The sequence below is a fragment of the Gossypium hirsutum genome, chromosome D07, assembly GCF_007990345.1.
Source record: "Gossypium hirsutum isolate 1008001.06 chromosome D07, Gossypium_hirsutum_v2.1, whole genome shotgun sequence".
Lineage (NCBI taxonomy): Eukaryota > Viridiplantae > Streptophyta > Magnoliopsida > Malvales > Malvaceae > Gossypium > Gossypium hirsutum.
Genome location: NC_053443.1, coordinates 14369322 through 14393321, shown reverse-complemented (window position 1 = coordinate 14393321; position 24000 = coordinate 14369322). Strand labels below are relative to the sequence as shown.

At 30.4% G+C, this 24000-nt stretch overlaps 2 protein-coding genes and 1 long non-coding RNA gene across 3 annotated transcripts; 1 reads left to right on the top strand and 2 right to left on the bottom strand.

The window, feature by feature from the left end:
- Positions 1-2850: 2850 nt before the first annotated feature.
- LOC107954202 (probable ribonuclease P/MRP protein subunit POP5) lies at positions 2851-4980 on the bottom strand. The gene is made up of 3 exons (XM_016889692.2): positions 4360-4980; positions 4102-4239; positions 2851-3321 (listed from the first exon to the last, which is right to left on the bottom strand). Exons 1-3 carry the CDS (start codon positions 4535-4537, stop codon positions 3173-3175), a joined length of 465 nt encoding a protein of 154 aa, XP_016745181.1. The 5' UTR covers positions 4538-4980; the 3' UTR covers positions 2851-3172.
- A 2128-nt stretch (positions 4981-7108) lies between these two features.
- Positions 7109-11187, bottom strand: LOC107954203 (mitochondrial uncoupling protein 2). The gene is made up of 10 exons (XM_016889693.2): positions 10988-11187; positions 10797-10899; positions 9844-10059; positions 9680-9758; positions 9369-9502; positions 9188-9286; positions 8965-9069; positions 8389-8463; positions 7951-8037; positions 7109-7371 (listed from the first exon to the last, which is right to left on the bottom strand). Exons 1-10 carry the CDS (start codon positions 11029-11031, stop codon positions 7333-7335), a joined length of 981 nt encoding a protein of 326 aa, XP_016745182.2. The 5' UTR covers positions 11032-11187; the 3' UTR covers positions 7109-7332.
- Positions 11188-21699: 10512 nt separating this feature from the next.
- On the top strand, positions 21700-22646 carry LOC107954207 (uncharacterized). Its single transcript, XR_001699450.2, has 2 exons — positions 21700-21917; positions 22172-22646. It is a non-coding gene; the product is annotated as an uncharacterized lncRNA (long non-coding RNA).
- The last annotated feature ends 1354 nt before the right edge of the window (positions 22647-24000 follow it).

Sequence of the window (24000 nt, the reverse complement as noted above, 5' to 3'; positions counted from 1 at the left end):
AAAGGAGAGAAAAATTGTAGGCTTCCAAGCCAATTACGCAAGTTTTCTTTTAAACTTTTGTTAAGCCAAGAGCACTTGATGGAAATTGGAATGGTTAAGTGAGTTGAAGAGAGAGAAAAGATGAGAACCATGCTTAGATGATCTAATATGCTTAGTGGGAGGTGTTAGATTTAAGGCTAAGCTATATAATTAATTTTATGTCATTATGAACTAGATTGAATTGAATGAAAGTAGTTGGAAATTTATGTTATAAATTGATAGTTTGAGATCTCTAGAGTGTAAATACGAAGTTAAATTTTAATTTGATTGAGTAAATAGCGAGATATGAACATTTCGGATATTAAGGTTGAAAAATAACTTATTTATAAAGTATGCAATTATATTTGATTGTTGGCTATACCTTTATTGAATGTAAACTAATACTATTCTGTAATCATATTATCAAATGTAGCTAACTATGATGTCAAGACAGCGGGGGACAAAGACAAAACAGGCGACGAATAACGATTTCGATTTATGTTAGCATGATTTACTATTTTACTTTCTTTACATATATTTTTTAAGTAATTAAGTTATAAAATGATTAATAATAAAAATAGTTAAGTTTTGATGAATTTAAACATGAAGGATGGATTAGTAATGATTAAATTAATAATAGATTGATGAGGAAACTATAGTTATTTTCATGTGATCATACTTGGGGAAATTAATAATTAAGTGTCTTTGTTGATATATATATATATATAAAAGGTAAGTTGGTGATTAAGCTTAGATAAATTTATATCATATTAATTTAATTGATTACGGTAACATTTGTTATAAAGTAAAAAGAAAAAAGTTCATGTCAAAATCATAATACTTGATTTTATGGAAAGTAAAATAATTTTGGTGAATTAAAATATCTATATATTTACTTGTGACTTGGTGACTTATTGAGTTAAAATGTACATGTATATTTATGTTGTGCTCTCAAAATAATCAAATAATTTTGGCTACTTGATTGGTTGAAATATGTCAAAATGTGTATACATTTGTGATTGTGAAAATCTTATATTATCTGATTTATAATATGTTATGAAAATCGTATTATAATATGCTTTGGTTATAAAGTTTCTTTTGTTGAGTTATGAATGAGTATGCATGGTTATAAGTATTAAGCCATTTAATCAACTACACAGTTGACTTGATTGCTAAGTTGTTCCGATATTTGATTATATAATTGTTTGTTAAATTGATGCATATGAAATTAGTATAAAGTTTGCTTAAATTAGGTATAAATTGGTTGGTGTTTGAATGCATTTAAATGTTCATTTTAGTTCATATCACATTGGTGTCTCAAGACATAATGATTATGTCTCGAGATCTCAAGAACAAAAATGATCAAATCGTGCATTTCAGGGTACAAGTCTCAAGACTTACCAAACAAGTCTTGAGACACAATGGTTTATGTCTCAAGATGGTAAAACATCGAAAGTAAAATTATTTTTGCCATGTTTTATATTTTAGTTCTTGAGACATCTAAGTATTGAAACTAGAGGTTTGAAATAGGGGAGTTGTGTCTCGAGATACTAGTGCCCAAGTCTTGAGACATATGTCCTTATTTCTCGAGACACATCATGTCTTAAGATTCTTATATAGAAATTGGATTTGAAGCCTAACTTCGTTTTTAATTCCACACAACTCATGAATATGTTAAACGAGATCAATTAGCATTCATTGAGTACGTACATGTTATTTAATTGAAATTATACCAGATTATTTGTTTAAATGTATCTTTATTAGTAAATGATATTGATTTAATTTGATGTATTCCAACAATGTAATGTAATGTTACACATTCGAACCCAATGATTGAATCGGTTGTGAATGGGTCACGTGAAACGTGACATTTAGTATCAAAGTTGACTAAGAAAATCTTCTTAACGAAGTTTTGTTGAAATAATGTTTATAGATAAAATTAAATCATTTCAAATTTCTTTAACTTTAGAGTTTCAAATATATATATATATATTAATAAATAAAGGATTAAAATGCATAAAAAGATTAAATGGGTGGAAAGTATAATAATGAGACATTTCAATGAAATTGAGTAGAAAATCTTTCTTCTTTTTATTTTATTGTTTTAGTAAAAAATACTAAGTTTTTTGGACAATGCACATTTAAAAAATAACAAAATGAAAAATACAATATTAATAACTATAAAGAATACCAAAATGATTTACGAAATCAACGTTACAAAGGCTAAAATAACAATATATGTCAATTTTATATTGTACGCATTTTTACACTCTTCAAAATTAATCTATTTTTCTAAATTTGACAATATTTTTTCCCCTCTTCTTCTCTTTCAGCACAAAATTTCTCTAATATATCTTCATCCTTACCATTTATATAATATATTTTGTAAAATCTCGATATAATTACAAAAAAAAGTCATATATTGTATAATATAAATTACATTAATATGATTATATAATTTCTTAAGACATAATATTTATTATCTATTATGTAACAAGAATTACAAATTACAATATATATTCCCACCTATATATTAATATATCTTATAATACCAAAAATTCTCCTAAGGTTTTAGGCTTATTACAAAAATCATAAATCATTACAGCTGTGTAACACAAATCCTAATATCTTTAATGTATTACGAATTACAAAATATCTTAAAACTCTTTTCATATTTAAAATAAAATAAAATAAAACCAACTTAAGGTAAGATACAGGAGATTAGTGTAAGATAGTAAGATTACATTTTTACTTGCAAACTACTCTAGTTTTGTTCAAAAAAGTAATATATGTCAGTCATTGTCTCAAGCAAGACAAATTTGAGCATCCTAATTGAGTGGCTACTAAACTTGTTCAAGTATTGAAATTGAGCTCGAAAATAAAAGTAATCATGGAAATTGGACTCAGGTTTTACTTAATAAAAGCTTAATGAGGCCTAAGCTTTAAAGGTAAAAGTCAATTGAGCTCAAGGTCGAGCTTTTTACAACTTAAGCTCAACTCGGTTACAACCCTAGGTAAGATGATACTCCAAATATTGTGAAAAATGAATGCCTAATTTGCCTATCCAAAATTTGAACAATTTTATCTCAGTTCATAAGTGCATAGTGGCATACCAGCACCCCAGGGCAATCAGCTACTGCCCGTGGATCACTTTTTAGTGTTCTAAAATTCTGATCTTCTCAAGACAGTTCTGCATGTGCTGGGTAACATCAGCCAAGAGCCGTGCTCCAACTATAAGCTTGTTCTGCTCGAATTTTAATTCATCACACTTCAAGGCAGCAGTTTTACATGCCTTAATATTACCTAGAAGAAAGAAAGAAGCTAGAGGTTAACAAATCTGAACTTTTTTAAACATTTCAATTTTATACCAAACCATGCAGTTGTTCAAGTCTTAAGCTTTGCTTAGAATTACACAAAGTATTTCAACATCCAAATCATGTAAAAAGATGAGTTGCAAACTGTTAATGAGGGCAGGGCAGAGTTTGTGCCCATCTCGCCTTCAAAACATTTTCACCTTATACCTGCCCTAAATCCGAACTTGAGTTCTAGCAGACAAACTCGACCACTTAACCCAAACACTTACACTTGAGCTCCATTTCCAAATATCTACCAACTATCCAAATACATCTAATAAAGTCTAGTAAAACCAAAAATACATGAAAAAGTAGTTATAAAATTTTAAGAGAGGAATTTTAGAAAAAGTTCCCAGATTGGGGTAGGTTAAAATCCATCCTAACCCAACCATGAAACTTTCCAATAAAAATGACCAACCTCTGAACCCAATTAGCATAAGAAAAAGGCCCTATAGGGTCAGGTTGAGTCCGAACATGATGGGTTTTTGTTATTTTGCCAATCCTAAGTTACATCACAGGCTAAGAGGTAGAATTGATGTTTAATCATTTCTTAATATTCCAAAGCCAGTGCTCAGTAAAAAACTTGTCATGCTAAAATATTCTTCAGATTTCTTAAACACCAGCCCTATAATTTAGTAAAAATGATTCTTCAAGCTTGAATTCTATTGACAAATGAACCAACTAAAATATTACCAACATGCCGATTTGGCTTCATATTTAAAGAACTTACCACTAAGATCCAGCAAATTAAATAGCACAGGACAATTCCCAATTCTCCTAACCATGCTTATTGAAGTCCAAATTTTTTGGTATTCATCTCTTGAAACTCTGATAACACACAGCTTTGTAATCGGATTGACGTATTTAACTGCATGTGAAATTTTAAAAAATGAGTCTAAAGAAAATTCGAAAAAAAAAATCATTCAAACAGCAATCAATGGAAAAGAAAAACAAACGAACAAGAACAAGCACCATTGTTATATTATACCTTGGAAACATCCGAGCGAAGAAGCTAGACCACATTCACCGAAGTTGACAAGAATGCTATCTTTGATTGCTTTTGAGATGTTAAATTGGGTAACTACAATGGGGTCATCCCCTGAAATTTCTTTATTTGGATCCAACAATACCTCCATAACCATGTATCTGTTCTTAAATCCTACCATTGTATTGTTAGGGTTTCAAAAGTAAAAATAAAAAGAGAGAGAACGTGTATGAGATGAGACAATAAGAAGCAGTAGGATCTAAAATAGCCCTTGCATAGTTTACGAATTCTGCTTAGTAGGGACCTAAACACAGGAATGGTTTTTCTCAGAGTCAGACCACGCCTTATGACGAAAGGGGGAGAAAGGACAGGTCACCTGCCGATCTATGATCAAACAAAACTATATCTGAAGAATGGGATACAGATTGACCAGCACAAAAGCCATCTCTATCAATCTACGCTCATTGATGAGACGGCGACATAGAGAAGAAAGTATACCGTTCCCCCCTTGTCACTTAAAAGTAAAGAAGAGATACAAACTTTGGAATAATAATTTTGTGGGATCGAGGATGGAATCGAATAGCGAATGCACTTGAGTTTATATTAAATAATTCTGTTCTTTTATCATCAAATTGAATTCACCCGATCCAGTTGGAATTTATATTAAATAATTTTAAAAATATTTTCAATGAAATTTAATTATAAAAATAAATAAATATTTATGTACAAATATATTTTATCATTTTTCAATAATATGAGTTTTTTTAGTGACTTAAACTAAGTCAAGTTCGTGAGCCTAGCGTTTTTTTTTTAATCTAGCTCGGCTCTATTCAACTAGATCTGTGGACACCTCTATTTGAATCCCTATAATAAGTGTAAATATTTTTTCAGTATGCACTATCGTGCATAATTCCCATCCACTATTGGTAAAATAATCACAGGACTCCTCATCATTAAATAAAAAAATAGTGGACGTATAAATAAATACTAATACTTTTATTTAAACATAATTAAATAATAATTAATTATAAATAAATCTAAAACCCTAAACTTGAGACCATAAACCTTATACCCAAGACCCTAAACACTAAACCTTTAAACTCAAGATTTTAAATCCAAAAGTTATTAATATTTATTTATAATAGTTACATTTAAATAAAATTATTAGTAGTTATTTACAAGTCCTTCATATTTTTTGTTTAATTTAATGATGATATGTCATGTTATTATTTATTAATGGTGCATGAGACTTATGCAAGTGCATCAAATATTATTCATTTTTATTTTATTTCTCATGTTTTTATTTTCCTTATTCTTATTATGGAAATGTCTTTTTTGGTAACAAGACCTCTCTAGACCCTCTCAATTTTGAAATTTAGCAAATCGGTCCGTTTAAAAAAAATCAAAGCAATTTAACCCCTATTAATTTTGAAAGTGAGCAACTAAGGACAGTTAATCACGATGTTGATGTTTTCCATCAACCCTACATGATTTTGATTGGTTTAATAATAAATTTAGCCTCAAAGTTTACACATTCTAGCAATTTGGTCCTAGTATAACAAATTTATCTTGTAATATTTGCGTAAATGCTGAGGCTGAATTTGTTGAATTTTTTAGAATTAAGGCCAAAATGACAAAATATATATGCATTGAAGACTGAATTTGTAACTATACCAATCAAAATTATGTACAATTAAGGAAAGAAACATCATGATTTATTGTCCTTAATTGCATAGGTTCGAAATTAATAGGAATTAAATTGCTCCAATTTATTTGAAAAGGGCCAATATGCTCAATTTCAACATGGAGGGGACTGGAAAGATCTTTTTACCATATTTTTCAACGTCCAAAAAAACAGGTTGGGGCGTGGAGGTGGTATTCCCTGTCGGAAGGTCACCCACGAAAAGGGGGATCTGATCTCTTTAAGATATGAAGTGGAATACCCAGAATCAAATTCGATATTAGACAAATTCATTTCCACTGTTTCTGCATATTTCTGAGCTCCGATTCCATATTCTTATTCATGATTACAGGACTTCCCTTAATGCTTTTCACCAATATCAACAGAGGCAGTGAAGCACATACTTTGAGAGGATAATCAATGTGCAAATATGCAGTTTATAAATCCCTTTAATGCAAATCATTTTATTTTTTTTAGCTTATTGCCAACAATCATGGGACTATTTCATCTATTGATAGAAAAATATTCATGATTTAAGTTTATAATTGTAAATAGACGTGTGTTTAGAATGGTAAAGATTAAATGTTTGGCTGAGAATTTTGAACACGACACTGTACATGTTATATAAATATATAATCCAAAAAATAATTCCAATATAACATTGATTGCCATATAACAATGACCCAAGTCTACCAAAGCTACCTGCCAAAGGTCAATCATACTGATTGAGTAAAGAAACACTAGTATAGTTTTCCACCTTACACTAAAAAACCAAGGTAATGCACCACTCCATACAACTTAAATTTAACTAATAATAAGCAAATATTTCTTGAACCTCCCACAAATGTTAAGATATTACATGATTCCAAATACAATGTGGAAAATATTTGCCAATTTTCAGTTTGTTTGGTAGGACACCAGATGACAAGATAGGCGTAATATCTAATTACTGACTCTTAAAACTTCACTCAATAGTTCATCTATGTTATCCAAACTCTTCATTTTTTTTCTTAAAATATTTGTGTTTGACATGTATTCTAACATGGATATAAGAGTATGATCCTCCAAATATATGAAAAAATAAATACTTGGAAAAAATTGAAAACACTTTCTCCCAAGTCCAGATAACATTGATTGTTACAGTAATACTATTTTGTCTAAGAAAAATGTAAGTTATACGAAAAAGAGATTTGGGAAATGCTCCTACCTTATTTCTTTGATCAAAAAATATTCTCCTTGAGATCGAAGACACAATAAGCAAGTAAAAGGTGTGTCTTCCTGATTGCAAACTAAAATCAATCATAATATAATTCCCCCCGGAAAGCTTTCTTCACCTGTCATTGATGTACCAAAGGAGGTTAACATATTCATCAGTGGTAGCAATGCAAGTGCTTTTTAAGGTATATAAATGCTAAGTTTCCACGACTCTTCATTTTCCAACTATTCATATCTGATGCATATCTGAACATGATTATAAGGATATGCTCTGAATACATGAAAAATTTTAGACAAAGTTTAACATGTTCACGCTAGACACGTACCGGTATCCAACACTAGTACTTGAATCCAAGCGGCATAGTATAAATGAAATCTGTACTAATTACAGGTGAAATTTTGGCAAAGGTCATATTGAATTCTAGATGAATGAAGTTCTATTTTTTTAAAAATTCAGTAAGGTACCAAGCATCTCTAATGATTTAGACATAATATTGCACTATTAAGGTTGAGCCAATAAACATGGAACTTTTCCAAATCCAGATGTTATAGTGTGTTTAACCTAAAGGAGGAGATGAAACTGGAAATCTTATTGAAAATAGGGAAAAGGAGATTGTTAAGCACATGCATACATATATTTTATGAACAGATGAAAAAAAAATTAAAAGACAAGATCAAATCTAAACTGCAGATCTTACTTGCTCAAGAGTCAAGAACATAACCACGTTCCAAGATCCCAGCCGAGTAAAATTAGGAACAAATCCCTTATAAAAGGCAAGGAATCCCTGTAATGCATCAATTATCAAAACTTACTACTCATTATAACAATGCTTTTCTAGTCAAAAGTTGGTTTCCTTCAAATTAACTGGCACAAGTTGACTCTTTGAGAAAGGGTTTGTAATAAACAAGTAATGAACTGCAAAAGCTTTTTTCGGAAGCTTTAAGTTAACATAAAAGATGGAAGAAAAACTAATGACAAAGGTAAACTTTTTAGCTCAGAAACATGCAAAAATCTATAGTTCAGGTACCAATTGGCACTCCGGTAGTATTAACCACCAAGAACGCAGAGTGTAAGAGAAGAAGACATTTATAGATTCTGGAGAAATCTAAATAAAACAATCAGAAAACCAACATACCTCATTCCTCAAAGTTCTAATGAAACAATCAAGAGTGTTTTTGTAGCCAGAGTCTCCCATCATTCTTGATTTTACCTGGAACATAACAAGCAGATCCATCCATCCAACATAAGTTTTGTCAAATTGGTTTATATGATATAGAGATCCACAATCTTCTTTAAGCAAAGCCTTGTGAGTTCCTGTAATGCTTAGAAGACAGACTGAAATTGAAGTATCAACATGAAAAAGGATTTGCAATTTAAACTGTATTGAGCGTGACCATAGCACATCATTTTCTTTAACAACTCCAACTCAGAGAACCTTTGCACTTCAGCCCAAAATGGCACAATGGTTCCGTGTATCCACTGTTGCTTATCTCTTATATAAGGGTTAACCAATCAAAACAATCTTTCAGAAAATGCCAGTTCTGAAGCAAAACATTGACAGATGTAATTCTAGTTTTGAACCAAACACTAAAATAAGAGCTCAAAGTGATAGGGAAAAATTTTATGATAGAAACAACAAATAATAATAAATTACCAATCTTATAATTCTTCACAAGTATTGTAGATGATGAAGACAAGATCAAATGCCTACCACATCAATTGGAGAACCAATACAGACTGCAAAGAAACCTGCACCAAGACCTGCTAGAAGATGTGTTAGGACATTGTCTGAGAATCCGGGAATCTTCAAAATTGTCTGCATGATATAAAGATATTAGATGTTAGAACATCGTTGTAACAACCATACTAGCAAGCAGCATAATACCAACTTTATCAAAATGACTAACTTTGTTGACTTAGAATTGAAATTTTACCTGTTTCACTTGATCATAACTGGCTAGTTCAGCAGCATTTACAATGGCATTTCGTGCAATGTTGGGACCAAGCCCAGTCCACAGTGCTGCTAGTCCTTCCTGATTATTGAGAACTTTATATGATAAGGAAATTAATTTCTCAAAAAAAGGAAAAGAATAGTAACATTCTAAGAAAACTGACTTCTCTAACTATGGTGTAGTATGCATCCAAAGTCCCATAATAACGCCTGGCAATCCCGGCTGGAAATTTTCCTTCAGCTTGCAGCCGAACTTTGACAAGATCAGTTGGATTAGCGACTGTAATAGCTAGAGCACCTGGTTGATGTAAGAGGCTTTTATATGAGTTTATAGCAAAAGAAAATATCTTTTTTTATAACAAATAAGAAAGATTAATTATAAGCGTGGTACCTATAAATGGACAAAACGAAGCATAAAGCTAAAAATGGAAGATGTACAAAGTTTAGTGTGGCAAAATAGGTACCACTGACTCACCAGTCAATAGAGCTGCTATAATTTTTTGGTACAACGGAATATCACCAACATAATCAGCACCAACTAATAGCGTTTTGACCTGTCAATTCATTTTACACATAAATATCAGACTATTACCGAAAACAATCAGAAACAAGCTAATTTGAGCCACATCATAGCCTTACAGGTTCATATAACCCGATCCTTAGACCTCCATAAATGCATTGGCGATGTAAACCAGCAACTATTCCTTTCCAAAGTGCTGATAATCTTTCTTCCTTAGCAATGGTAGCCATAGTACCCAACAAGCCCCTATATTTTGGTAAATTAACTTCGTCACCAACTGCTTTCTTTTGGAGCTGGAGTCTGACTTTGGCAGTGTCCAAAGGAATGGTACAGAACTGCAAAACAATAAGCGCAATGTTTAAGTAAAACAAGACAATTAAGCATAAAAGGAAACAAAAGGAAGTATGGAAAACGCCTCTCTAAATGCCAAGCGAACCAGCACATTGAACAATAGTAATTCAATTTATACTCAAAGCATTTATGATGCTACACTCTCAATTATATGACAACAAGTATTCCATATAAAAAGTTCTGATACTACCAAGGAATGCTTCCTGTGACATTGATAAATCAATGACTGTTGGGAAAAAAAAGGGTATCAAAAGCTGATTTACTATATATATCCATGGATAAATCAGCACACAAATTCCTACCAATTGTATCCTCAACCTATGGAGATTTAAAATTGAATTAGTAACAATTAAGCAAACATTCCTTACAAAATGAGCAAGCATCTAAAATCTTGCTAAGCTAGTACCACGTGATCTCCTAATTCCCACCAATCTTGATGAATTATCATAAGCCCAAAACTTTTAAATTTCATTCAAAACTCTAACATTGTATAAGAAATGATAAAATATCACATACCCAGAAACAAGTAGCTAAAGCTAAAGGGGTTAAAAAGCAGATACATGCATATACCTACAGACTAAAAGAAAAGAAAAGAAAAGAAAAAGTCAACCTTCCTCCCACCAAAATAGCAATCAAGATGCAAATAATCACAAATAGCAAACAAAATAAAAAAGAAAAGAAAGAAGCCAATGTAAAATTAATACCCAGGGATCATGAATACCTCAGCAAAACAAGCAGCAAAAGCACTACAAAGAAAAGTTTCAGCGAAAGAAAACTTAAGATCTGCCATTAGGAACTGAAGATGAGGAATGGGTAGCTGAGATCTGGGCCAATAAAAAAAGGGGGAAAAAAAAGAAGTTGGTTGAGTAACAGTGAAAGAAGAAAAGAAAATGAAAAGCAAGATATATATACGTATGAAACTGGGTAATTAAAAAAATGGCTTCATTCGCAACCATTGAAGGTTGTGCAACTGGGTTTCTCAATTCTCACTCCCTTTCATCTTCTTTCCTGTTATTTTCAGTATTTTTTTTGGTGCTAAAACATTAACAAAATCGTTTTATTTCACATGTATAAGGTTGTTGGGTTCGTCTCTGTCGTATAATATCTTATCATCATTGTTTTTGTTTCCTTTATGCATTATTATATATTTCTAGTTTTAAATGAAACTATTATTTTGTAAGCATTTTAATCATATTATTAGTTGCCCAAAATTATAAATTTTGTTTTATAACGGCCTTCATTGTTAGTTATCCAAACAATTTACTGTTAAATAAAAATGGTTAATTCCACCGCGAAAAGATCTTGTACTTAGTTCATATATGCCGTTTGTTGACAACAAGTTGAAGAGTGAGTTTAGATGGGCGGTGCGTTTATCTGCGGTTAGTGTAAAAATAGCGGTGGCGGTAATATTAGATACTGTAACGATATTGTAGCGTGAGACAAAAAGTAAGCTAAACGCATCACACCGTATCCAATCGCCTATCCAAACCCACCCTAAATTTGAAAACTTTTACAATCCGTATTTACATTATTACTTTTTTGAATATTTGATTTATTCTCACTCGTTCAATTTTAATTTATTCTTTTATTGTCATTTAATTTTCTAAATTTACAAAACAAAAAATCAATTTATCCTTCACTAAATTTTCAATCTCTTTTAATTCTTTAATTTACGTCTTTTATCAAATCACTCAAAATGAATAGAAAATTTTAACTTTTTCCTCAGTTAAAAGTACTTTTGTTGCTATTTACATTTTTCACCTCAGTTTATTTTCTCCAAAAGACACGTTAAAATACCTTTTTTTTTTCTTTCAAAGTTCTTTTCTCTAGTTCTTTCTTTGTTCCTCTTTTAATTCCTCACCAGTGAGTTTTTTTTCCTTCTTGTTCTCTTCAAGTTGTTCATTTTTTTTCTCTTTTAGTTTAATTGTTTTTTTATTGTTTAAATTTAATAAATAATTAATATTAAATACTTAGAAATATTTAAAATTAATATTATATATTAAAATATTAACAATAAGTTATAATAAATTATTTTTTATATTCTTGTTAAAATATCATAATATTAACTAATTTGAACATTATTTAAATATATATTTGTTACTTTATAATATTATATCTAAAATAAACATTTTATTTCTCAAAAATATTTTTTTACAGTAATAATAAATAATTAAATTTTAAACAAAACTTCCTAAAAGCACTTTTTAAAAATAATACTAAACTAGGTAAACCCAGTCTTCCCAGCATATTTTCAAGCTCCTCGATGAAATAAACTCATCCCCATTCAACTCAAACACCGTCGCGAACGACCAATGCCTTCTCCTCTTTCTCGTCACCACCATATGCCGATGGGTTTGAGATGGATTCATAAAAGAACCAGAATTGATAGGACTTATTATGCTGTATATAAAATTAATAAAAACATGCAGCAACATCCCCGCCGAAATCAATCTAACACTTCATCAAAAGGAATGTTAGGATTTTGTGTCATTGTTGTATTTGTGAAAATCAAGGTGATCGAGAATCTATCGAGTTTTAGTACGCGAACACAGAGAAAGCAAGCATACGGTACGAAAATGTGGCCATAAAACAATCCTTGCTTAAACTAAAATGAAAATAATGAGACAGCCACCAACTCCGTCCATCACTTGTTCCAATGCTGCAAATACATTGGGACTAACATCACCGCTACTAGTTTGCAAGTTTAATGGCTATGGCTATAGGGTAAAATTAGAGTTTAGCCTTCCAAAATCATAAATTTTCTCAAAAGAATTCCTAGAATCAGCATCCAAGAGACGCATAACATCTGGCATTGGATCCTTTAGGCTCTAAACCACCTTGAAGTTTCGCTATTGAATCTGATTTATGCGGCCATGCCATCCTCTCCCGCACATTTCTTTAATGCTGTGGACAAACTAATTGAGATTTGCTACTTCTCCTTCATCCTTTACCTTATATCCTGTTTACTCATCTCCAATGCCATCTTAAATTTCAATTCATTCCCTAATCTCTTTGAAAATTCATGATAGTTTGAAGATCATAATAACATGTTTCCGTTTCAACAAATTTCAAACAACCTTCTCATTACATCATTGCAAGTTGATGGAATTTCAGTATCAGACCAATTTATAAAATCCCACATGTCAAACCAAATTATTCATCATGAAATCAGTCATAATTATTTTAAATTAATTAATAATTGAATAATAAAAATTATATTATCACTAATTGATTTTATCTCTGGTTAATTAAATTAATATAATATAAATAATAAATAAATAAAGTTCAAATATTTGTGGATTACTTAAATAAAGAGTATATTCCACAAGGAGTCCTGAACATAAGTTACCCTTCAACCATTCAACACATTAAGAAAATATCTGAAAAAAGATTTTGTATATTCAATCTCTTTCTAAAATCTTACTCAATTTTTTGAAGAAATTAAAGAAATCTTAAAAAACAACATATCATTTTTGAAGAAAGCCAATTTTCAATCTTTCGTCAACTAAAGAAAGGAGGTCCAAACCCATTGTAAGAGCAAGTTACCAAGACACTTAAAGCAAACCACATCTTTCCAAGATCAAGTTTATACGACCTTTAGATCGAAACTCTATTAAAAAGAAAAATTAAAAGATTTTTCTTTGTAATAAGAACATATAGAGTTAGAAATTTATAAATAAATTTTGTCATCAAATTTTCCAAGTTAATTTTCTGAATTGATATTTGTGTGTACAGATTTATGGCACATTTAGTGGGCTTATCTCTTCTCTCCAAAAGATCAAAGTTCAAAATTACAATGACTTCCAAGAATATCATCGTAACAAACCAACTCTCAAGTTTGCTCAAGTTAATCCTACAATCCATTTGACTTAATTGTTAAACATTAATGTTCATGCTCATCCTTACGAAACCAAGTTGAAGATGAAAACTCTTTTAGAGTTATTTGATCAGACTTCTCCAATGCTTAGTGACAATCCATTTTGTAGAGCTTTTTCACCAAATCATAACTTAGAAGAAGTTTCTGCTTATTGATCAAGTTTATCTTGTTGATTATGATTCAAGGAAAAAGATAGTCCATCAAGTGATAACTCCCTCCCAACAACTCCCCCAAAATTAAATTATGGAGTGATGAATGTCATGAAAATTGGTGCCACATCCTTGGAAGAACAAATGGCGTCTCTAGAATAAACTACGAAGAGTCTTGTTGTAAGTCTAAGGAGAAAGATGACCAAATTGCTTTTATGATGGGAAGGATTATCAATCTCATAGAGAAGAAATCAAAAAATGAAGAAGTCTAATATGAAAACTTACTGTAACACTCCTAAAACCACCATGTCATATTAGTGAAGTGTTATATCAGGGATATGCAGGGTGGACCTTTCGCGTAAACGAAATGAGATATATCAGTGATAGTAGGGAAGGTTTATGGATATCGGAGAAAATTGAAATAAGCTCTATATTGTTAAGAGAAAGGATTGTATGAAACTATGATCTCACGTCATTCGTATCCCTTTCCAATAAAAGAATGACAAATTAGATTTTTCCTCCTAATTTGAATTTTTTCAGGAGAAAAAGCTGAAAATCAAGAGGAAAAATCTGATTTATCGTTCTCCTATTGGAAAGGGATATGGATGCCATGGAATTAGAGTTTCATATAATCCCTTTTCATATTGTGAAATATTAATTTGGGGTACAGACTAAATAGTAAATTAGTGAAAAGTGAAGGGGTCAAATAATAAAAATTCAAAAGTTGAGGGGTTAAATTAAAAATTAGAAAAATTAAGGGAAAAATTATAATTTACCAAAAGCAGGAAAAGACTAAATTGTAAATATTAAAAATTTTCAGGAGCAAAATAATCATTTTGCAAGTGAGATAATTTTTGGTAAAATTACCAAAATGTCGTTGGACATGTGAATTGAATTTGAGCTATTGGATTTGCTTAATGATGAAGGATTTAATATGGACCATTGGATGAAAGATAAATATATTGATTATAATTATTAATTTAGAAAGTGTTGGCTAAATATGAGCCCTTGAATTTTTCCATACATCACACTTCCAAGCAAAGGGGAGGAAAATGAAACTTTCATTTTTGTTCAATTTGGTTCTTAGTGTAACAGCCCGATTTTGGGTCTAGTCGGAACAGTGGTTTTGGGACCACAAATCCGACGAGGAAAAATGTAATGGCCTGAATTTTCAGAGGTGTCGGAACGGTGATTCGATATCACTAAATTCGACAAATGGGTAGAAAATATTATTAATTTAGTGAGTATAAGTTAAATGTGAAGTTAGGAAAATTTTTGAAATAGTGAATAGTACACTAGAAATAAATATTAAAATAATTAGAATCGAAAATGAAGTATCAAGACCTCAGGGATTTTAAACCGAGCCATAAATATTTTTTATAAATATTTATGTAGTGTTAAAAAGTTAGTATTAAAGTTTCGTTAAGAAATTTTAAAGTTCCAATAATTAATTGAACAAAAAGGACTAAATTGTAACAAATGAAAATTTATGGGAATTGATTAAATAGCTTAAATGATAAAAGGAAGAGGGCTTAAAAGGAAATAGACCCAAGGGCTATTGGGGCTGGACGGCAAAGGCATGAAATCAGCAACAAAGTAAGGAGAATTAAGGGTAAAATTGGAATATTGCAAAATTTACTTAATAAAGTTAGGACCAAAGTGGAATTATCTAGATTTCTCTTTATTTTTCTGCATTCTCATCAGCAAAAACACCATAGAAGGGTTTCCTTAAGCTGGTTCTTCCTATGTTTACTACAGGTAAGTTCAATTCTTGATTATTTCTTGAAAATTTTGTGTTTTTGTGACTTTTACAACTAGGCCTACTTATTGTATTCATTAATTTTTGATTCTATGAAAGAAGTTGAAAGTTGCTATGAATACATGCTGGAAGTATATGATGATTTAGCATGGAATTAGAGCTTTAAATTGTACATATGCTGATTTTATTGAAAGAATTGAATAGAAAGTGAATGTTTGGGACCTAATAGTAAAAGAGTTTGAAGATAGAGTTATTTGTGGAAATTCTGAATTTCAATAGTTGTGAAACAACTTATAATGTCTAGGTAAAGTATTAATTGAGAAAATTAAATTAATTGAGGGGTTAATTGAGAAAGGACCGAATTGTATAAATTGTGAAATTTGGGGCAAAAAGGAAATCAACATTTTGCACTAAAGCAGTTTTGGACAGCAGCAGTAGTATAACTTTGAAAAATCATCAAAAATTTTGGGAATTGAATTAGAGGGTAAATAAAATATGAAATTAAAGCCCATTGAGTCTAGTTTCTCATAGAAGAAACGGTGTAAGCAATGGAATTGAAAATCATGAGATATAATAAATTTTGTGAGACAATGTTAGAATGATTTCGGGTTCCTCTGTTCTGACTTTGGAAAATCATCAAAAATTGAATAAAAATAATTATGAGTTATAATTTATATGATTAGAATCCTTAATTAGTATATTTTCAAATGAAATAAACGAAAACATCATCCGAATTCTGTACAATTAGATAATTCATTTTTAGTGAAGAGTGGTTGGAACTGTCAGACAGCGAAATAGGGGAGACTTTAAAGAATAAACTTTAAAGAATAAACTGTACTATTTGGCTGAACCAAAAATTCTGAAAATTTTATGGTAAGAAAGTATGTGAGTCTAGTTTCAGGGAAAATTAACAAATCTTAATTTGGAGCTCTTTAGCTCAGGATAAAAATAATTTAGTGACTCTGACTCGGATAAACAGCTTTGAATATACATGTGAGTGAATAGTGAAATTATAGCTAGTGTTGTTTAAGTGTGTTATACACATTAAGGATGTGGAATTGAGAGGAGGAGGAGGAGGAAAAATTGGGAAATATATGAATGATTTGTGTATAATTGGTCATATGCTTAATTATAATTGATAAACGATGAAATAGAAATGATGCATATATTTGTGCAGTATTGGTCACGGTTTAAGCTCATGTGGGAAAATAAAGTTTATAGTACGTGTGTATTGTATTTTTGGTATATGATTTGGCATGAAGTAATGTCGTGATTGGGTATTGAATTAACACATATTGGAAAGTTTGATATATGAATAAATATTGTGATCATGAAAGGGGTGGCAAGGTTTAAATTATGAAATCTTTAGTGAAATGGTTTATTATGTGATTATTTCCAAAAATAATTATGTTTCAATGTACTAGTTTGCGACTATGGTTGAATGATATGTTTATATCTTGTGTGATGTGCATAGGAAACGAGTGTGGAAAGGTAATGAAATAGTAAGTTCATATGGCTGAAAATTAATGATTAAATGTTAATTTCATGAATTATATAATGTATGATGAGATATATTTATTGTTGAAATGAGAATAAAATAAAAATGCGAAAACTGAATAAATGATCAAATTGAGCGGAACGCCGAATTTGAATACTTCTGATCAGTGACAAAGTGATAAGTGATAGCTTTAGCTACACTTATCTAATCAAGTGACAAAATGATAAGTGATAGCTTTAGCTACACTTATCTGATCAAGTGACAAAGTGATAAGTGGTAGCTTTAGCTACACTTATCTGATCAAGTGACAAAGTGATAAGTGATAGCTTTAGCTACACTTATCTGATCAAGTGACAAAGTGATAAGTGATAGCTTTAGCTACACTTATCTGATCAAGTGACAAAGTGATAAGTGGTAGCCTAGCTACACTTATCTGATCAGGGACAAGTGATAAGTGATCATACGTAAGACCATAGTTATACTATAGCAAAGTGGAAGTGAAGTACTCAATTTTTCGTAACCGTTCCCTAATTTGATTAAGGATGGTAAGTGACAAATGGGCCCAAAAGAATTAAAGTAAATGGTTAAGTGGTAGTGTATTTATACCAAGATGATGTTGTTATTTTAAAGTGACATTTTCATTGCAAAATTGAGAATTTCATAAATGTGTTATTGAATGGTATAATCGATAAACGTTGAGTTAAATGGTAAGTATGTATTAGTGTTGAACTTAATGTCATTGAGTTGTACGTGAATTAAATGGAAATTGCTAGTGATATGATTTAATTTGTGAGCATGAGAAATTGCGAATTGAATGGAATGGAAATGAAGCATTGAATTGCATGAGTATGTATCGGGTCTCGTAGGCCCTAATTATTATGATTATAATATTTTGAGGATATATTGTGAAAAGTTATAGAAGCATGTTAATTATTTTGAAAGTTTTAATTTAGATGAAATTTTATAACTCGGTTAAATACGTTTACAAGTGTATGTGTTTTAGTAATGCCTCGTACCCTATTCTGGTGTTGGATACGGGTAAGGGGTGTTACACTTAGTCACCTAATTCCATCTTTTCAACCCAAAATTTTAGGAGTTTCCATAGCAACCAAAGAGGAAAAGTGATGTTGAGACCTTAGTGTCAACTAAGTCCAAAGAGGCGACAAAAAGGGCACGAGCTTGAGAGAGTTTTCCTATTAAAATTATCAAGGGTTAAATTGTAATTAAAAATATTAAATATATCCCTAGAGAAGAAAATATTGAAGTCGATCATATTGCTAAGATGACATTTGGTAAAGGGGAAGGTTTTCAATTATTTGAAACTTCTCTTTTTGAGTCTCTCTAGTCTTTTATAGAGCTTTTCTCTTCTTTAACAAAAAAAAATAAAAGAAAGGTAACTTTATAAATATTTCGAGGCTGGGTGTGGCGAATTTATCCTAAACCCGATCCAACTAGTTTTTAAAATTAACCCAACCTAACTCGATTTAAACCCGATTTTAGAAAGAAAGAAAAAACTTGACCCTATGAAGCTAGATGGGATTGGAGTTTGTCTGTTTCATGTTTTTTTTCATCCCTACTCATGACATGATTATTGATACTCATGTGCTCATGTTTCCAGCACTTCAGTGCTCATGATTTCTTAGTACTTTTGTGCTCATGTTATTCCGCATATCCTTTATTGTTCTTCATGATTTACTAAGGGTTATGTGAAGAAAATGCTAAGCAAAATAAAAGAGTAAGTGAAGATGATTATTTAAGATATATTGTATTAACTAAAACTTGATATATTTATAAAGGTATAAACAAGATAAGTAAAATTTTAAATGAAATTTATATTGAATAGTTAGGATAGAATAGAATTAATGTGTGTACTCACTAAGCTTTTATGAAGCTTATTTTAAACTCGTAGTGTGCAAGAAGTAATCGTGTGTGAAGAAGTTGAGGGGGCATATTGAATCAAATTTCATCAAATGAAGGTTTGTGAATTATGTATTTGAATTATGGACATTAGTATGGCATGTACTTATGTTGGGGATCGATCCGATTGAGCAACTAACAAGTAAAAAATAGCGGAAGAAATTGAGACACAAATTTAACGTTGAAAAACCCCTCCAAAGAGGATAAAAAACTACAGGCAAAGATAATTTTACTATAATGGCAAAAGAACGAAGAGTACAAAAGATGGAGATAAAACTAAACTCCGAAACCTGGAAACAAAGAACCCTCAACACATAAACACAAAATTCTCCAAAAGTGTTATGCGTTCTAATCTCTAATGGGTGTATTTTTTAAGGTTGTAGAACCTATTTGTAGACTAAATTCGTAGGTCAAATAAATTATGTTAAAAATACTAAATATATTATACTAATAAATACTAAATCTTCTAAAAATGAAATATATTTTGTTTAACTTAACTTGCAAGTAATCTCTTGTTTGACTGAAATATGAGACATACTCAACAACTTAAGTGTTCAATTGGTATGAAAGTGAAAGTTAATTAATACTTTAATTCATATAAGAGTTGAGTTTAAGAGGAAATGTTTTGAGGGCTTTGTGATAAGTTAGGAAATGAACATGTGATTTTTTTATGATATTTTGGTGCATTTTAAGGTTTGAATATGATTAACAATGATTGGGATTGAATGAAGAATGCCGAAACCATTTTTTGAAAACAAAAATTAGTTATCGACTTTAAAAATAAAAATTGGAGTCGCCACTGATATTTTATTGAGGTGTGATCAGCTCACCTTAAAAACGATTTTGGTCTGTGAAATTTGAGAAAGCAAGTTCGGGAGTTAGTTACGCACAAGGAAGAATTAACACCCTCGTAACGCCCAAAATTGGTACCGAATTAATTGTTTAATGTCTTGGTATCGAAAATTTAAAAAGATTTTAAAAGAAAACTTTTTAACTTGAATGAATTAAAATAATAAAACATTCTTATTTCAAAGAATTAAAACGTCACACCCAGTGAGTTAGAGCGCAACATTTTTTAATCTTCAAAATTAAGTTTGTCTCTTAAATTTTAAAAATCATGCATTTAAATTTGAAAAGGATATTCGGTTATTTGGGTCAAATGAAAAAATCAAAACCCAGTAAGTTAGGATTCAATTTCTCGAAATTCCAAAACACCGAATATTGCCTTTATTTTGAAAATCCTTAATTCGAGGTAGCAAAATTGTCAGATCCAGTGAGTTAGGGTCCAACATTTTGAAATCCCGAAGAACTTTATTTAGAAATTGTATGGTTTTATTGTAAAATAAATACTTGGCTATCTAAATTCATCGTAAAGAATTGAAGCCTAGTAAATTAGGGCACAATCCTTCTCAAGAATCGTGAACGCCGAGTATTTTGAAAATTTACGGAATAAAATGTCTTTGATGCATTAATAAAACATAATCTTTAAAACAAATGTAGTGCGATTGAATGGTAATGTACAACACAAAAGGATAATTCGAAAATAAAATATACCCTAATGAATAATGAATAATCAACAAATAAATATAAACTAACATAGCAACTATAATCTCAATCCTACACTTTGCAAATATCAATATCAAGTTATAATCAATAAATCATGCATGCAAAGGTTTTAGAGTAAGCAGTATATAAGTTTGTGATAAATTGAAAACAAAATTAGAAATAAGCATTTCATAAACTATAGTATTTAAATAAATTTTTGAAGCAAATATTATACAAGAAAAAAAACATATAAAATAATATACGTATATTAATTTAGGTAAATAGTGCATGTGAAGGAGGAAAAAAAATCGATAATAATATGATAATATACATACATAAAAATAATAAAAAATGAACTAAACAAAATATATAATATAGAGTTTTAAAATATATATATATATATTCAATCTACTTTTAGAATATGTTAATAATAAGTTAAAAATAACCAATATATTAAACGTTAAAATAACATTGATAACAAATTTTAAAAATATATTAAGCTTAAATATGAAATAATACTAAATATGAAATTAAACATATTTAAAAATAATAATAAATATTAAAATAAAATAAGGGAAAAATATTAAATAAGTAAGGATTAAATTAAATTAAAAACAGAATTTAAAGAAAGGAAAATAAAATGAAAATAAAATAGATCCAATGGGGGCCAAATGTAATGCGCGAATAACTTGGGGGACCAAGTAGGAAATAATTCCCATCCCTCCAAAACGCAACGTACAATCTGGGCCAGAATGAAACAAAAACAAAATGCGTGGCCAAATTTAAAGGAATAAAAGAAAATCTGATTTGAACATATTACAAAAGGGGAGGACCAATTGTGAAAATTTCCCTTTTATCAGGGACCGGATCGGGATGCGCAGGTCTATGGCAACTAAACGGCGCCGTTTTGCTTATATTTTTAAAAGCAAAAATTTTCCTAAAAAATATTTCCATTTCATTTCTTTTTTTTTTTTTAAAACAAAAGCAGAAAAAAGGGGGGTACTTCTCTGCTAGGGTTTCGACCCTAGCCCCTTCATGCCGCCGCCGCCGCCGTGGAGCCACCGCGCACGGCGCTCGAAACCAGCGCTCGAAACCAGGTAAGCGCCCTTTTCTTTCTTTATTATTTTCTTTAAAAAAAATATGAAACAAAAATAGAAACAGTGAGAAGAAATCTCGAAGAGAAGAAAAACGAATCACCTTCCAAAATCCTTTTTGTAATTTCAATGGTTTTTTATACAATATTCCCCCCACAATCGGTTTACAATCGGCCTTTTATACCGAAAAATAATAATAAATAAATAAATAATCCTATATCTTGCTTGTTGTGTTGTGGTTCGTGGTTTGTTTGCAGGAAGAACGTGCGTGGTGCACGGCGTGCACGGAGGCTGCTGAACGTGGGCGAAGTTGCGGTAGTTAGGGTGTACGGCGGCTGAAATTGTTGCTGCTAGGGTTCTAATTTTCTGTTTCTATTTTGTGTTTTGGGCTACTGGGCTGAATTAGATTTTGGTTAGGGTTTGTTATTTGTATATTGGGTCTGGGTAGTTTAGGTTAAAAGGTTTGGGTTTGGGTATTTGGATTTTTATCATTAGTTTTTGGTTTTAATTTTTATTTATGCGGATCCGGGTAAAAATTGGGCCTTACAAAGAACATTTAGGTAAGTTTTTGGGTGTGTTTAAGCTTGATTTTGGCTCTCCAAAATCCAAATACTGATACTTGAAGTACTTCTATCTATACAACATTGAAAGAATGCAAAAGTGAATAGTATTAAGCAGAGGTATCAGTACCTTAGGAAGTTATATCAATACATCTGCCTTGTTTTACCCTAATTTGATTGTTTTCTCATCGAAAGGGTCCAGAACGACCTTTAATTAAATCCAGATCATAAAGTAAGCTTAGAAATTATTGAAAAAGTCTTAAAAGACCTTAAATAAGTTTAAAAGATAAGTGGAACTAGGATGACATGTTCGGTATTTGAGTGAAGTGTTTGGCTTGAAATGTAGCATTCTTTGCTTGAGTTTAGGTTTGGACTCAAGTAAGGGGTGTTACACTTACTGGATGAGGCTGGTGAAAATTCCAACGCACAAGCTGCTAAGGATCCTCAACCAAATATTAAGTTATCACTATTGATTAACTCAAAGAGCTTATTAAAGAACTTGTTAAAGATCAAGTTGATTGTGTAATTCAACCTTTATACACTTACACAAAGTCATACTATTCCAGGATTGATAAGCTTTTGGAATGTTCACGGTTGTCGAAACCAACAAAAGTAAATTTCCTACTCAATAATACAAATATTTGTATAAATATAAATATGGTCGAACCCATAGAAATCGATGATAATTTTATTCCTTTAATGAAAACAAGTAAAATAAAATTAGGATAAACTCACTAATGGTAACCTAACTATGGTCAAAATTCTTTTTTATCACCCAATTATAAAAAAAATAAAATTAAATTGGTCATCCAACTTCTTAGGTTTATTTTTTTGTCCTTTTCCATTAATTGCGATTACGGCTTAGACGGAAGGATGATGAAGCAGTTTTAAAATTGTTATAATAACATATTTAACCCTCAACAATTACACATTCTATCAATTTGGTAATGATTATAAAGAAATTAACCCCCAACATTTATAAATTATCTCAATTTGGTCCTAATTCTAATAAAATTTAAAACATAAAAAATACAATTATATCTAAAAAATATTATTCTTTAAATACTATATATAATTTAAAATATTTATGTAAATATTTAAAAATTATTAAATAAAATCAACAATTTCTTATGGCTCTCTCTCTTCCCCCACCACTTCTTTAATATTAAACATTTTTTCTTGTTGAGGGTTAAATATGTTATTATACCAATTTTAAAACTAACACATCATCCTTCCGTCGAAGTCTTAACAATAATTAATGGAAAAGGAAAAAAAAATGAATCCAATAAGTCGGGTGACTAATTTAAAACTTTTTATAGTTGAGTGGAAAAAAGAATTTTGACCAGAGTTGAGTGACTTCTAGTGTAGTTTACCCATAAATATAAGAAGGGTGTCTTAATATTAAAGATTAAAGTTAAAATTAAAACTAGGAAATAAAAATTAAAAAAATAAATTTATGAAAATCAATATATTGAAAGCCTAGTCAAAGGTAAAACCCCAGTTTTGATTTATAGGTTTAATCATTG